The sequence below is a fragment of the Myiozetetes cayanensis genome, unplaced genomic scaffold (genome assembly GCF_022539395.1).
Source record: "Myiozetetes cayanensis isolate MyiCay16 unplaced genomic scaffold, myiCay2020 scf2-11, whole genome shotgun sequence".
NCBI classification, from domain to species: Eukaryota; Metazoa; Chordata; class Aves; order Passeriformes; family Tyrannidae; genus Myiozetetes; species Myiozetetes cayanensis.
Genome location: NW_026087411.1, coordinates 34,832,521 through 34,849,321, shown reverse-complemented (window position 1 = coordinate 34,849,321; position 16,801 = coordinate 34,832,521). Strand labels below are relative to the sequence as shown.

The window sequence follows — 16,801 nt, the reverse complement described above, 5'->3', positions numbered from 1 at the left end:
ATTTATAAAATATATGCTTTCTGCTGCCAATAATCACTTTTAAGATGTTCAAGTGGGTTAAGGTCAGACACTTCGCTTACACTGATATAAAAGCACATAATTAAAATATTTTCTATTTTACATGCTATCAACAACTTCTAAATATATGCATGAATGCAATAAACTTCAAATCCTTCTCAAATAGGTAATCAAGAAAAGACCTTACTAAATTTAACAGACAAAAGAAGGATTCTAATCGTCCAATTGTGCTTCTCATACATGTATTAAATTATACACATCAGCTGAAAATATCTTCATTTTTATACATGAGCAGGACAAATTAAAAAGAGGTGAGCACTATAATTTTTTGATTGGATTTACCCCTTGCCCCAAGTTCTGTTCAAAGACTGTACCTGAAGGCTTCATCTGGTGGCAGAAAGGGAGAAAAATGACAACTGGTCCTTACAAGTGAGAAACCTTACCATAGGCTCTTCAGATAAAAACATAAGTAAAGTGACAAGTACGATTGCAAAGGGAATTTCTAGAAATACATTGAATACCATCAGAAGGGTAAATGTTTCCTGAAATACTGAATAAAACAAGCATCATCAAAATAAAATCTTGACAAATCCAGTGACTTCCTAATCAATGAAAAATTAGTCGAATATGTAATTCAGTACACACATACCATATTTCACACACTTATTTATTATCCTAAATTCCATAAGGGGCATTAATTCAGCACAAGTGAATCCAGTTTGTGTCATATTTTATATACATGCAACAGGATTCTCATGTCAGTCCACTTTTCAGTAGAAAGGTGAATCCAGTAAAACAACCCCACACCAAATTATTTGTGAAGTCTTTAGAGGGGTCTAATTGTTTTGTGTACAATGCTCAGTAAGTCTGCACTCCTTATGGAGTTTCAATGAAAACCTAATTTAAGTAGTTTTGACTTATCAGAACACAGAATAAAGCACTAACCACACAAAACAGTTAGTGTAATTTAACCAAAGAGACTGCCAAAGCAGCCAAGACTATTAAAAGGCAGCAAAACCCACATACAAGCAACATACAGACTGACCACAAGTCTAGTAAAATACTAGGTATCCATTAGAAGTGGAAAAATTAACTTGTTTCAGCAATTGGGTTGCTAATTAAGAGCCTTTTTAACTTTCCCACTATTATTTATGCCTGACCTGTCACTCTTTTTAGTGCTCATTAGCACAATTCATCTACTGTCTTGTCCACAGAAAGGGACATTTTTAAAGTAAGAGAAACTATCATATGCTTATTTTGTGGAATAAAACCAAAACTTTAAAAAAAAGACACAAAAAAACCCAAAAACCATAACACTGAAGAAGATTTTACTGAAGATAAAATACATTTACTTGCTTTATCTGTTTTAACACCTGATATCATACATATCTTGTGTGGATTAGTGCATAGCCTCTTTTTCCTGGGGCAAAGACTTCAGATAAATCAATCATCACATGTTGAAAACAGCGTTTCAAGAAATTGTTTCCAAGGCTATTCCATCTGTTGTACAGTTATTTCAACTACTAACATTGTTTTAATATGACAAGAGGATAAAATTCATAAACAGCTGAGCAGCCAGTCTCATTTGCTAAAACAACACAGACACTTATGAACCTAAATCTCTGAAGTGGTTTTCTGTCCAACTACAATTTTTCTTTTTAATCTTTCAGTCTGTTTTTGCTCTTTGAGAAATCTGGACTAAGACAGTTTCAACAGCTGGAGGACTTGGAGTCAAGGCACCACAGAAATCAAAGCCAGCTACACAAAGAACAGACTCACATCAACTTTCACCCAATGCTTAAAATAACTGTATCCAGAGTTTGATCAAAAAAATCTCGATCTTTTTTTTTTTCAGAGGAAATTAAACTGTAGTGCACTAGCCTGGCACAAGCTTTTTCATTTCATTCAATATTCAATAAAGATTTCTGACACAAAGATCTGCAAAGTAGCACTTGAATTTATTTCTCACAGACAACGTACATAGGAATGGAGGAGGCAAAATCTAAGATATGTACTTTTATACACAGCAAGTCTTCCTTGGTACACCACTTATCTCAGAAGGAGTTGCAAGCTCTATTTCTGTGATGGAAAATAGTAGTCAGATCACAGCAAGGAGAGCTGCTATAATTTATGTTGCCAAGGAGAAGCAGTACTTAAAAAAAAACCGACAGCAACAACAAAAACACCTTTTACTTGACAAATAAATAAAAACAAGTTTCTGCCTCGAGAAGCCCAAAATACACTGAACAAACATTTTACATACATAGGAAACATACGTAGTTTATTTCATCCTCAACATTTCCTGAGACAAATCTCTCCTCTTTGAGGACAGTGCTTCACCAAACATCTTGTCTCAACTTCTCTCTCCCTATTTTACCTTCCCACTACCACACCACACCCAATGCCATCACCACAGAAGTTGTCTTTTTAGGTCATCAGTGCACACTCCTAGCAGTTGAATGAACCATTTCAATTAAACGGTACAAATGAGCCATATTTGTGTGAATTGTAAGACAGGGTTTATAGTTGATAAGACAAGACCGTTTTCACTCCCTCTTGTTTCTTGCTGATGATCTTTTATTCATTTTCTGCATTTCTACATCACAACCACTCCTAATCACAGCCTCACAAGTAGTCCTTCTCAACATACTTGCTGGTTTTTCCCCTTTGAATGCTTAAACCTGATGACGTAGGCAGTACACAAACACTAAAAACATTTGAGGGGAAGTCCTCCCCAGGTGAAGCCAGAAGTTGTGTTTCCTACCTACTGACTCCAGGATCAGGTACTCAGAGCCCAAATAGATAACTTAAAAAAATATTCAGTCTTCAATTTCACTTAGGCTTGAGCAACCAAGCTAATAGCATAACAAGCTGTAAACTGAAGGCAGCTAGTAGCTAAGATGATAACAAGAAAGCTAAATATTTCAGGAATAGGGGATTATAGCTTGAGTTAGCATAGGAACTACTGGTGTTCAACCAATTGTGCCACTTAGTGCCAACCCTACAATCATCACGACACCTTTGTGAATGATACAAAACTTTAACTTGGCCTCTAAAGAAAATCTGCCATTCAGCCACAGAGGTGCTCCAAGAATTGTGACTGCAGGAATTAAGTGCAGATCTCAAAATAAGTAAAATCAATGCAAAAAATTAAGTCAGAAAAGTCAAGACATTCCTTCTGTAACCAAGAACTCAATCAAAGAGAAAATATTTTCTTTGTGGTAAGAACCCTTGCAAATCCCTTCCAACTCAGGATATTCTATGATTCTGTGACAAATGTCTGCAGTGAAGGAAATGCTAGGAAATACTTCTGGGGAAGCAAAATATGGCTGAAACATGACTTGTTAAAGGAATGAAGGTGGGGTCTGATGGCCCAAGACCAGGCTGGACCACCAGGCAAAAAAAAAAAATCACCCTCCACACTAACAAGCCAGTCAATCCTGCACACCTGAAAGCCCTGCTTCTCCTAAAGACACCCCTAAGACCTCAGAAATTCCCCTCACTGTCCTTTTCAGATTTCGTTTTTAGCTACAGCAGACTAAAGGCCAGCTACTACCAGAAGGCACAGCCCTGATCATACGACCTTGAGCCACCCCTTCAATGGCACTTCAGCTCCTTTCTTCCCCCAGCAATAAGCTGATTCAAGTGCACTAAGATTTTTCTCGTTTGGTAAAGTATGCTTTCTGCCAGTTTATCTCTCTGCACCAGTACCTCACGGTCATATAAGAAGTAAAGTGCCAAAGGAGAAGCAGAAGGTGCATGTAGAAGGGACAGCAAGGACTTGGGAGAGCAGTAAGACTACCTGCCCTTTCAGCAGCTCCTGGCTGGCACACTGGGTAAGTTGTCATGCAGACCCAGACCCCACTTCAAAACATGAAGAGGTGTGGCAGAGAGATATGCAGAAAATTCTCTTTGCCTCACCCATATAATTTTGGATAATTCAAAACAGCTGTTGCAACCAGTTCTGAAGAAGATGAGATTCTTCAAGGGAAAACAGCATCATTCTATTCACCATACAGCCAAAAGCACAGTGGCTTTTGAGTACAGTCACAATGGAAGCAATCACTAACAGTTCATGAATTCCAGTGCCGAAGGACAAGAGAGTATTAACAGTTTCTAAAGAATTTAAAGAATAAATGCAGTGTAAAACTTTGAGCAATTTACAAATAATTAAAAACTTTCTATGGAGATATCTGAAACTAATTGTGTCATTACATTAGCTAGAAGTTACCCTAATTTTAATAACTAATGTTTTCCCTGGTAGGGCTAATTATAATTTTGTATTTGCACAATTACAATTTACCCTAAGAAAACGCATACTAAAGACAGTCCAATTCACAAACTTGTTTTCATGGTTTTATCAATAACCACAAGCAAAGAATATTTATGCAGAGCATATTAATATTTTTCAACATTAATATTATGGACTGCACTATGCGGAACGGAAATATAATATCAGGTGTGTATTGCAGATACACAATAAAGCCTAAATTGAGTAGAATGTTCAAGATCACTACAACTTAAATTGTCAGTCACAGCTTGACAGGACAACATTTTTTACATAATACCTTTCAAATTACAGAGCAGTATGAGCATGGAAATTGTAAACACAAAATCCCAACAAGGTAATAGCTTTAGGGTCCTTTAAAGCATGGCTAAACTTAAATTTTCATTTTCTATAAATGACAGGCATGGCAATAAAAACTCTTAACCTGGGAGAATTTATTTTTAACAGTGCCTCTCCCTTTTCTGTTTTTCCTGTTATTAACAGGAGCTGAGCCAGGTTGGCAGCTGAAGAAATGAACAATAGTCTCAAGACCACAAGGCGACCCAGACCTCACCTAAAGCAAAACCAGAGCATTCAAAGCAGTAAGGAGGCACTGAGCAAAGGCTGAAATACTGTGCAATGGAAAGAAGGTTTTATAGCAAACAGAACCTGAATTACACTCCCAAACAAGTCTCCAAGATAACCAAACTGTTGGTCGAAAACACCTACCAAGGGATATTCCTAACAGCAACACGGGAAACTCCTGACCACCCTAAAGGGTGCTGTGAGGAAGATAAACCAAATCAATTGGCAGATTAAGACAACTTATTATGAATGCTATCCTGAATGCCAGATCTTCCTTTTCCCTACCTTCAACCTGATTCTGAACAGAAGGAAAGGGAGATGGAGTGTGTAAGTGGAATTTCTGCTACAGGCCTTCTCTAAATGAGATACTGCAGCAAAGCACAGTCTATAGTGTATTTTCTTCACTCTCTTGCAGATTTTCCTGGCAGCATGGGACAGCAGCCTGAAAACCACTTCTATGGCTCTGGTTGGCATGAGGGTGGAAAAAAGCATTTCTGTCCTGCTTTTTGTAAAGTGCTTCAACATTGTGGTGCTAAGATGACATGGGGGAGTGAAAGCCTCTTCTCAGGAAAATGCTACGGGTTTTTTTGCTATTAGTCATTCAGCTACAGATAGAAACGTTTCTGTTGGTGGTGATGTGATTTCTCAGGTCTTGGGAAACATTCTCACAAATTTACATAGGACCTGAAATTATGGTACTTCATATAGCACGTCTCACATAAATTTTTGTTTCACATGCTTTGCTCTTACTTCACACTAAATCACTTATATTAAGAGACAGTGCTGCAATTGCACTCCTACCTGTCAGAATGCTGCATCAAGTTACAGCATATAATTCCCAGGATTATCCTACCTTGGAAGCACAAAAACATATCTTCGTCTAATACTCACCCTGTTTCCACACTGCAATGGAATACTAATAAGATATCTTTTTATATTCCTGTACTTCATAGGAGGTTATACAGCTTGAAGGCTACTGAAAATATATCTAGGACATCGACTCTCACTGAAAGAACATGAAACACACTATATTTCTCACATCCTAAAAATGTTATTGACTTCTTGACATGGCACCAAGTCATGTTTTAACTCATTTGTGTGGCAAGTTTTATGTAGCAAGAATTATTTTTTAAGATAAGTTTGAGGAATTTTTAAAACCTTGCTATTCCATTGTATAAACAATCATGAAACTACAATACTCTACAGGGGAAAAAACCCTTTCTATAGAAGCAAACTATAAAACATGGATTTTGTTCTCTATCTAAAAAAAATATAATACTTAATTATCTTCATTTGATGAGAACTGATGAAAGGTTAAAAAAATCAAAGAATTTATCATCAAATACTAGTTTTCCACATTTTAGAATTCCTGTAGAACAAAATAAAGTATACTAGGAGCACCTCGAGCAACAAACGTGGATGTTTTCAAGAAACTAGCATAGCTTTAAAGCTATGTCTGTATTAACCTGCAACAGAAGTATTTTTCAGATATAAATGAGGAGACCATGTAGATTTTATAGCCTCGTGTATTACTGAGTCTCATAAAGGCTAACCTTCAATCCATAAAAACAAAGAGCATCCCTTAGCTCGCACCTAATCACCCAGCAAAGCTGGAAACAGCAGAACTCTGGTGTTGTGCTAAGAGAGAGATGCTCTCTTTGGTGTTTAAGGAAGCATTTTAGGTTTACTGATGAATGGAGAAACTCCCACTGTTACAGAACCAAAATCAGGAGCTCTCTCCTCTCTAAACCTCCCAATAGCAGTGTGAAAGGGGTACACTTGAAGACTATTTGTCCTCAGGCAGAACAGCACTACTCCAAGTCAGGGTCACAGTGGTACAAAGGATCATACAATCACAACCATCCTCCTTGACACACACTTTTTCTGAATCAAACCCTGCTTCTCACTGCTTAAGAAATTCTACACCATGCTTATAGCTTAACAGTATTTTTGTACCTTCAGGATGCCATTAACTTAGGCACTCCATACTTTAACAATGGTATGCCAACTTTCATGATGATGATAATCACACAGTGTAACATTATTATAAACATTTAAAACAATAACAATAAATTAACCAGCAGCTACTTTAAGAGCATGCCAATGCTGAAGACACAGTCCTGAATGTAAAGGTGTTTCCATTTGGCTATTTTTAAGTCAGGTGAAATCGAGTAAGGAGTATACAATCACTGGCCTGTGTTCAGCACTTTGTAATCACCCAATTATTTGGTCAATTCTTGGTTTCATCTCCCATACTGCAATAAGGTCTGCTGCCACATCTATCTTATCACCACCCCCAGTTAAATGTTTTTCCTCTTTCTAAATATGTTTAGAAAACTTGTAGTCATTCAAAAACACATTCCTACCTCTTCTTAATCTGTTACAAGAGTCTGAACCTCTGACCTTACCCAAACAAGAAACACTTATGCCTTTTATTTCATACTCGATACATAATGTTCATTACCTACTCTCAAATATTCATTTTTATTAAGTGTCTCTTTCCTTTAAAGGTATAAGTGGTATAGCATTTTGAAATACAGGTTTGTTTGACCTCCTTTTCCCACTTTCTCTGAGACTCAGATTCTAGAAAGTTTGTTGGTTTGCTCCTAAGTATCAACCAGGACTTAAGTTTTCTCGCAGTGGATTCCTGTAACTACAACCCATCACAGAAATGTTCTGTGAAAAGCAAGGCATAATTGACTTTCACCTCATTTTGACTTCCACCTATAACAGACTGGATATATTTTCAATTCAAAATATGAAAGTCATATTCAAAATTCGCTTATCAGACAAAGAACATCTTTACAAGCCATGTAAAGATTTAACAAGCTGAGCAAACTGAGCAACACCTCCAGGTAAAGCAAACAGCCTGATAAATCAGCATATGCAAGCAAACTTTGCAATGTTAAACTGGCAACCATTAAAAGTCAATACTGATTTTGGACTATATTGTTACATCAAGACATAACTGGCTATATCCAGGTATTAATGGAATTTCTAATCTGATTAACTATACAAAACCATATTCTAATACACTATAAAATTTTTTAAAAAAAGTAAAATTAAAAATAGTACCAATTAAAGGCAGGAAAAGGGATCAGATAAGTCTTTCCCTTTAATCTTAAAATTTTGCCTAGAAAGTTGAGAAAATTTCCTGATTTATCCTGATATCTTCTATAATCTCATGTAACATTAATAGAAACATACAACCAACTGCAGTGTTTGCAGTTAATTTGCTTTTTTAAGGAAATAAAAAAAAAAAAACAGTCATCACACTCAGTTGACCATGCAAACTGCAAGCCTGGTTTTCTGACCCAGGGAAGACAAGAGAGACTATAATCAAGAATGAAATCATTAATCACCTGGATTAATAAAATCTACAAACACAGAGCAAGCACAGCTCCCACAGAAGGACAGCCTACTTTTCTAACTTGCCCAAATTCTATGAAAGCGTCAACTCACAAACAAATAAAAGGAGCCTACTGAACATAATGTAATTGTAAAAAGGCTTAATCAAGCTAAATTGTCAAGGACTGAAAGAAAGGTCATTTTATAGCCTGAGAGCTGAGTAAAGGATAGAGAAGAAAAAGTAAGGCACAGCAGTTGCTTTCCAGAACAGAGAAAGGTGATGGAAGCCTCTGGGGATCACTGGCAGTTAGATTTATTCACCACTTTTATCAATTTACAACAGAATGGAAAGTACAGTCAAATCCCCTAAATTTGTAAACAGAACAGCTTGCTTTACCCCCTCAGTACTGCTACATAAATCTGTACTGAGCTGTACTGCCACTGACCCCACATTAAAGAGGTATTAAAGCAGGAAGAAATTGTATCGAAAAGTTTTAGTTAATAAGAGAGGAAGAATCTTTTCTATTGCTTTCACCAGTAAATTGCTGAAAAAAGATGCTGGCCATTCAAATCTTGTCAGACTTCCACAAAGCAAAACCAGCATGCTTCCAGAAAGGCACTGACCCTAACACTACAAATACTCTTGCAAAAAATGTACCATCATGCAACACAACATTATGTGTTCTCTCAAGACACTGCTTTCATAGAAATACACATTGTCAACACTTTTCTTTTCAAAATTTGTATTTCAGAGTAAATCTTTACTATGTATCCTATTTCAGGTTAGTATTTATTTAATTGCTAAAGGAATATAATCCAAAAGCTATGCTATCATATTAAATCAGCTATAGTATTTTCACCCAGCCTTGTATAGAAAAGAACATGAACCTCTTCACTGGAAAATACACTTTCTATTTATATACATTTGAAGAAGAAATCGCAGACGGGGAGAAAATTACAAAAATCTACCATCTGAGCTGCATATAACTTAGACCTAATAACACTGACCAAAAATTTTAATTTCACTATGAAAACAGTTCCAGTAAGGTAAGGAAGGGTTGTTAGTCTTTCTACCATTAGATGCATTAACTATACACACACACATATATATAATTAAATCCAAAATAACATTCACTTTAACTGAGGTAAGACTAAGCAGAACTTCTGCACTATCTGAGCTTTCCTTTCTGAAACAGAGCAGCAAACTGTCCCCAACAGCCATCCTTACCCTGCTTTGGTACCTCAGACCCTTGCCGTAAGGCTTGGCCAAGGTCATAGAGAAAGTCAGTACTGTAACAAGCCTGTGACCTCAAATCCTGGTGAGATCTTGCTGCCTCTCAGCAAGTCGTTCAGAAAGAAAATATTCTGCACATCATTACCTATCTTCTGGCTCACCCAGCACTTCTCACGCAGTCAAAAGCTGCATCAAGCAACATTTACTACTACATGCTGACAGACAAAAGCAAGTTTAGAATTACACTTCACAGTGTAAAGCCTCAAACATTAATTGCATATATAATAAGATTGCTGAAATGCTACATCAATGTCAAGAACTAGATTTCTTTTTCTTTTTTATTTGCGTTCCTGTACTGCCACCTAAAGCTCAGATTGAAAAATAGGAACAGTAGTGGACAACACGACTTTTATCTGTAGATAAAATGGAAATGAGCAGGAATGATTTTTCTGATACCTGGCTTTGAACAAAGATCACTGCCGATTCAACCAGATCAAAACCAGATACATGAAACATTTTGAAACACGATTCCACATCCCAGTCTAGCAGTACTTCATCATTTTTCTAAATTCCATCCACTACACAAAAAACAAACAAACAAAAACCCCAAACCAAACAAAACCCACAAAAAATTGAGATCTATGTATGGGTTATGTATGGATTTTATGGATTTTATTTAACAAAGTCCACTCAACAAGAAGTCACTGCCTTTAAGAACATCTACTTGGACAGTCTTATCTATAAACTCTGTCTAGCCATAGTATATTTTACAAAGGAAGACAACTGGTGGAAAAATATTTTTAACTTCCTTATTTAACTTTTTAAAATTTAATTATATCACTATTTAGGGGAAAAAGAATGCATTGCCTTTCACGATATAACAAGTTGGTAACACTACTGTTTCTCCCAACAAAACACAGCCTGGTTATACATCTACATCCAAACACTTCAGATTCGTTTTTATTCTACCTATTGTCTTCCAAAGTCTGCAGCCTCTCACAACTTCAAACTGAAAAGATACATACAGTCACCACCCCGAAGGACTCAGATGTCACCAGTCAAACTTCATAAATATATTGGCTAAAAATCTGTTTTTCACTTTGGTGTCTGCTTGGAGTTTGTTTGAGTATGCTGAGGTGAGATGCAAGCATGACCTGGAATACATCGTCAAACTTTTCTCTGAGAAAATGAGGATACGTTCTCTTAAACCAGAAGCTAAGATGTCCTGAGACAAAAAAGACACAGAGCAAATCACTGAGACTGTTTTAACAAACAAAACTTGCAGTATTTTCAAAATAAAATGAACCAGAAATAAAACAAACAAAAAGTTAGCAGTAATGGATTTTCTCCTCTTTGCTTTACCTCTTGGCAATTATACACAGGTTTGGATTACCTACCAATTTGTTTCAGGTCTTAATATACAAATCTACAAACAACTCGTCACAATCTGGCTTGCTGGGGAATTGCTAAAGGTTAGACAACAGGTTAGTTTGTTTGTTTGTTTCTAAACAAACACAGAAAGGTAAAGTCAGTTCGCAGTTTCCACCTGTAAGCACCCGTGGGAAGACGGAAGGCATTTATTTAACGCAGGTCTCAAAACCACGTGCTCCTTAAACGGATAAATCTGCGCGCTCGACAGGGAGCTCAACTCCGCCTATTTCAAAAAGGCTGGTGCCTCGTCACCCCTGCGACAGTCCAGGGCAGAGCTCCGTTTTGTCCCCGCCAGTCTCAGGAATATCTAAGGGGAAACGGGAGCCGCCAGGCACCGCCAGCCCAGCAGGAAAACGCCGCTGCGCAGCGGCACCGCACCGAGCCACGCCGGCACTGCTGGCTCCGGCCAGCCCGGCAAACTCCCACCAAACTACCGACGTCCGGGAGTTCGGCGAAAGCGCAAAAATAAAAATAAAAATAAAAATAAATAAAAAAAAAAAAAAAAAAACCACAAAACCACAACTTAAAGGAGCGGCAGGAAGCAGCAAGTCGCGCCCTCAGCCCCCGGAGGCACCCGGCCGGGGAATTGCAGCACGACCTCCTCCCCGCAGAAGTAGAAACCCACTCCACCGCCCCCACCCCATCCCATGCCATGCCGTCCACTCCGCCCCGCACAGCCCGGCACTGCCCCGCCCCAGCGGAAGGGGCGGCGCTGCCCCGGCGGGGCGGGGGAAGGGCGGCCGTGCGGCCCGCCGGTACCTGCGCAGGCAGCGCTCGCACAGGCTGCCCAGCTGCTCCTTGGTGAGGACGTAGGCGAAGGGCTCGGCGCGGTAGAGCAGCTCGCCGGGCCGCACCCGCCGGCGGGAACGGAGGCCGCTGCCCTTTCCCGGGCTCGGGAACCGCTCCAGCGCCGCCGGCTCCATCCTTCCGCGCGCGCCGCCACGGGCACAGGGGAGCGCGGGCGGCCCCGCCCGCCGGCACGTGACGCGGTGCTGCCGCCGCCATCTTAAGTCAGGGCCAAGGCCGGGTGGGACTGTGGGCATTGAATCGGGGTTTTCCGTAGTGGTGTGTCCTGGCACAGGGCTGGACAGGACAGCTGCACTGAAAGGCCGTGCGGCAAAGGGCAGCCCTTTGCCCGAAGAGGGGGTTAATAATACATATAACAGAGTCCCAGAGTGGGTAAGGATGAAAGGGACCACAGTGGGCCATCTGGTCCAGCTTCCCTGCTCAAGCAGGGTCAGCCTAGACCCCATTGCACAGGTTTGTGTACAGACAGTTCTTGAATATCTCCAGTGAGGGAGACTCCACAACCTCTCTGGGCAATCTGTTCCAGTGCTCAGTCACCCACACAGTAAAGAAGTTCTTCGCTGTGTTTTATGCATCCGTTTCTGCCTGTTACCTCCTGTCCTATTGCTTGGCCCCACCAAGAAGAGCCTGGTTCCATCCTCTTGGCACTCTCCCTTCAGATACTTATACACATTAATGAGGTTGCCTCTTAGTAATTTCTTCTGAAGGCTGAACAAACCCAGCTCTCCTAACCTTTCCTCATAAGAGAATTTCTATTAACACATCACTCTGTGCTGCTAACCGTAGTGGCTGTCAGTGTTTCCATGGCCAGCTACAAATGGTATTCTGGAGTTTCTTCAGTTGCTGTAGAACTTCATGGGTTGGTTGGTTTGCTTTTAAAGGGAATGAGGGGCAGTCACAAAATGTCTAATTGTAAATTCTTCTTAACCACCATACAGGAAGCCCTTGTGACACAGACACCTCACAGCTGCTGCAGGTCAGCCTCAGAAGGAACATGAAGCAATAGGAAGTCCCAGCTGCCACGTTAGCCTTGTCCAGCACCATTCCTGATTTATTCCTGTACCCACCCAGCTTCAATGCTGACATGGAAGTGCAAAAAAACACAGGATACATGGAGATTCCATTCCTGCAGCTTTGTATGTAATGAAGGGAATTTCCCCAGGTCCTACTCAGCCCCAGCCTAGGGCCATTGCCTTCAAGGGACCACAAGCAATCAGAAAGCCCCTCAAGCCAGGCAGCTGTTGCATGTTAATGCAAGAACTCTTCATCCTTCGATGTACTGCAAAGAGAAAATCATACTATTTTTGTATTGACACACAAGGGTTTCTCAGTGACTTTTCTTCACTGATGCAACACTGAAACCAGCATAGAAGAGTTAGATCTGAAGCAGGGGCTTCATCGTGTGTATACCCATTTGTTACAGATAGTACACTTTTCAGTTCGTTATCTCGATCAAAATATTAAAGAGTTTGGTTCACAAAGGAAGAGATATGAAAATGATTCTGTCAAAAAACACCCCAAAATGAGACATTTTATTTATGAACTAGCATATGGATGTATTTCTGGATCACATTTGTGATGCAGATTGACTTTGTCTGGTTTTCCTTATTACGCCTATAGAGGGAGGTAGGGCTTGTGTTTTGGAAAGGGCGGTTGAGTCATCCTGTCAAAGCTCGAGACGAAGACCTAAAAGTTCTGCAAAACAGGCGTGCATTGCTGAAACACACTGAAGTTTTGTTCTTGGTAATGATTATTTCAGTTTGCAATTGTTTCCATCCAAGCTGCAACAAGGTAATCAGGAATGACAATATAAATATCCAAAACACTGCTATTGGGAAGACTCAAGTCACAAGATTTTCAAAGAAAAATGTATTTTAACATTCACTTAAATGCTGTAGTGATGTAATTCACTACCAAAAGAACTGACAGCAGTCTGGCTGTCAGTGAAATCATTATGCATATTACTATGTTTATCTTTAGCCCTCCTGGCAAATTTTTAAAAAGTGTTCAATTACAGTGGTGGTGTGAGATTCTCAAGAATTACCCTTAACAGTTATTAAAATATTAGAAGATTACCTCTGTATTTGGTTTGTATGCTTTGCTCCTTCACCTGTATGATCTTCTGCATTTCCCTGTCTATAATGTTTTATTGAGTTTCTAAGCAGACATTGCCCAAAACCTGTGACAAAAACAAAACCAGTAATAACAGAAGGTAACATCTGTATCTATTTGTGCATAAATTTAAGAAATGAACAGTCAAACAATATGCAAAAAGCATGAACTTAAAGTTCTACCTATGGCAAAAGGTGCCTTCAGGAAAGAGCTAGTATGAACATATATTACCACATGTAATTTTCATTATTTTCTCAGTTTCCCATGTCAGGTTTTCTCACTCTCATGTCCCATAACACAACTAATTCTCGCAAAATACAGAAACATATCTGAGGGAATGACAGTATACAGTCTCTCTCATGCACAAACAAAATGAAAACCACAACATTGAAGAGCCCAGCTACTCTAGCAAAACTAAAGTATGAACAGCTGAAGGGACATCCATCAGTTTGGCATAAGTAAAATAAGCCACAGAAGCCCAAGATCAGCTTTTAGCTGATGTTACATTTCAAGTGGTACAACAACATAGTTGTAGTAATAAAGTTTTTTTATTATGGGTAAGCTTTTAACACATCATAAACATTTTCATTGCAGTGTTGGGTATTTTGACTTCTGTACAAAGAGCCTGGAGAGCTTATTCTGGATATCTACATCTACATGGTATAGGCTGGTCTGCCTAGGAGGGCCATTCAACACAGTCTTTAAGCAATGGTAATCAATGGAATGCCCAATTTGGATGTTTTTGGAAACATCAATGAGAATTTTCTGAGAAGCATAATGATAGTAGGGCTAGATATTCCAATAAGTGGTTCTTTAGCCCCTGACAATATTTAGTTGAATTTAATCCCTGTTATCAGTATGTTGTTTTTATATGACCAAGTCATACGCTGACCTAAACAGGTCAGACTTCTCAACAGCTATTTGAAGTGCCTGACACATTCTGGACAGAAGCAGCTGTCAAGGTGTGTAATTAAGGCACTTTTGTGGGAAATATCACTTAATTGTGGCTGATAGTGCTGAATTAGTCATACTTCCTTACAGCCAGGAGACACTGTACTGGAAGTTTAGCTCTTCTATCCCAAGACAGCATGTTTTACAACAGGAATTTAGAGAAACAATTGCAATAATTAAATAATTAAGATTCTGCTCTTTAGTCATAAATGTGCAATAGCCAGTCCAAACAACACAGCACAGAAGGGAATTTTTCTGGGAGCAAAATATGGCTTAAAAGACAAAATGTTACATTTTGGATTGTACAAAAATCTATGTTAATAATGGCCTAGAATAGCTATCAAGTGGCTTAGAATAGCTATCAATGAGTTGAAATCTGGTAAACACAGAGAAATCTTTTATGAAGACATGTCTCTCGAAGAGGTCTCTTCACTTTCAGTGTTGGTGCACTAGTAAAAAATTTATTCTAGAATGTAAAATTAAAAATCTCCACAGAAGCATTTTAAGCACAAATTCATAATAAATTTCACTCACAGCAACAGATTTTATCTGTTGATTTTTTACTAGGAACTTCAGAAAACCATTCTACTTTTATTTGTGTCTTCCCTGCCTCAATTTCCTTCAAAAGACAGAAGCACACTCATACAGTTCTTTGCTGTTTTGTCTATTTGGGGTCTTATCAATAGAATCAACTACATCAAGGGTTGAAGACTTGCTTACATGATGAGTAACTGACTGTTTCATTTGGTGTTTCTTAACTACTCCTAATTTCCCTTGGGCTTCATATGTTTGCTGCATGTTGCGTTCTATCAGCTGGGGACAGCCAGCGTGCCTAATTTTAGCAGTGACGTTAAAACAGCCCACACAGGGAAAAACGCAGTAGCTGTTGAGAAAGGATACAATGTGAGTGAATAAACATCTCCCACTGGCTTCTTGTCCTTTCTGGAAAAGTTACTTGTTATTTCCATTTTCTCAATGTTTCCAGAAGAAACATACAGGTTTGCTAATTAGAGGCTTGTAAAGCTCAGGTTGGAGTTTTCAATCTGCAGCCCCACAGATTGCATGTAGCCTGACAAAACAATTAATTCAACATGTTTCTCAGGAAGCCTGGGGTTCTTCCTGTCACACCTGCACATCTTAAACTACACCACACAGTCTGTTTCTTGAGTTTTATGTTGATATTTCTATCAACATTATCATTATCACCTGCAAGGCTGAGCTCTAATTATTAAAATGCTCAATGCTGAACAGGTCTAGTCTAGCCTAGCCTATACACATTCCACCTTAACAACCCCTTACAACCGCATCTACTATGTTAATTACTACAACGGCTCAAACCCTTCCTCTGGATCAAAAGTGAATTGACTAGAGAATTCAACTAGACTGATCTTCTAGTTCCCAATTTCTTATTAGCTGGGCACCACAAGGACCAACTTTACTTCTGTTTGTATTTGTGTTTGTTATGATTATAATATAGTTGATGTTAAAAATTAAGCAATTGTCATCATAGTCACGTAATTTTCTTTCACAGGCAGACGGATAGTACAAATGATAAGCACCACTGGAAAAGACTTAACATCTCTAAAGTCATAATCAATATAGAAACTATGATGTATGGGTGCACTTTTTTTATGGCCAAAAGCCTTTTTTTTGGCAGCTCCTCTACGAAACAGTATTGGAAGAGCAGGCGCAACACTTAAAAAAAAGTGTTTCACCAAGTAGCTGTGTCATGTGTGGTTCACATTTCATGTATTACATTGGTCCTGGGAGAAAAGGAGGAAAAAATAGTAACCACAACCCTATATGTTTGGAAATATTTGAAAGGAGTAGGTATACTGTGGACCTTCCATAAAGTATATGTATGAATGTTGTAACCTCCATCTCATCTGAGATCACAGATTTGAAGACAGAAAAACATAGGAGGAAATAAATGTGACCAAAAGTTTCCAGCTAATCAGTGTAATTGCAAAAATCTACTACTTTGTATCTTGAATAGATATATCTTAAACATATCTTAAATATCTTATATTTAAGATATTCAGAACAAC

General features: G+C 38.8%; 1 protein-coding gene across 3 annotated transcripts in view; it reads right to left on the bottom strand.

The window, feature by feature from the left end:
- SMYD3 (SET and MYND domain containing 3) overlaps positions 1-11,820 on the bottom strand; it is a 392,669-nt gene extending 380,849 nt beyond the window's left edge. The window contains exon 1 of one of the 3 annotated variants that reach the window (XM_050315257.1): positions 11,643-11,820. In XM_050315257.1, the coding sequence (XP_050171214.1) occupies positions 11,643-11,806 (164 nt within the window). In that variant the 5' untranslated portion in view covers positions 11,807-11,820. Of the gene's footprint in view, positions 1-9,446; positions 9,464-11,642 lie in introns of those variants that run through there. The other 2 variants (XM_050315262.1, XM_050315260.1) reach the window with 2 other exon arrangements.
- Between the last annotated feature and the right edge of the window lie 4,981 nt (positions 11,821-16,801).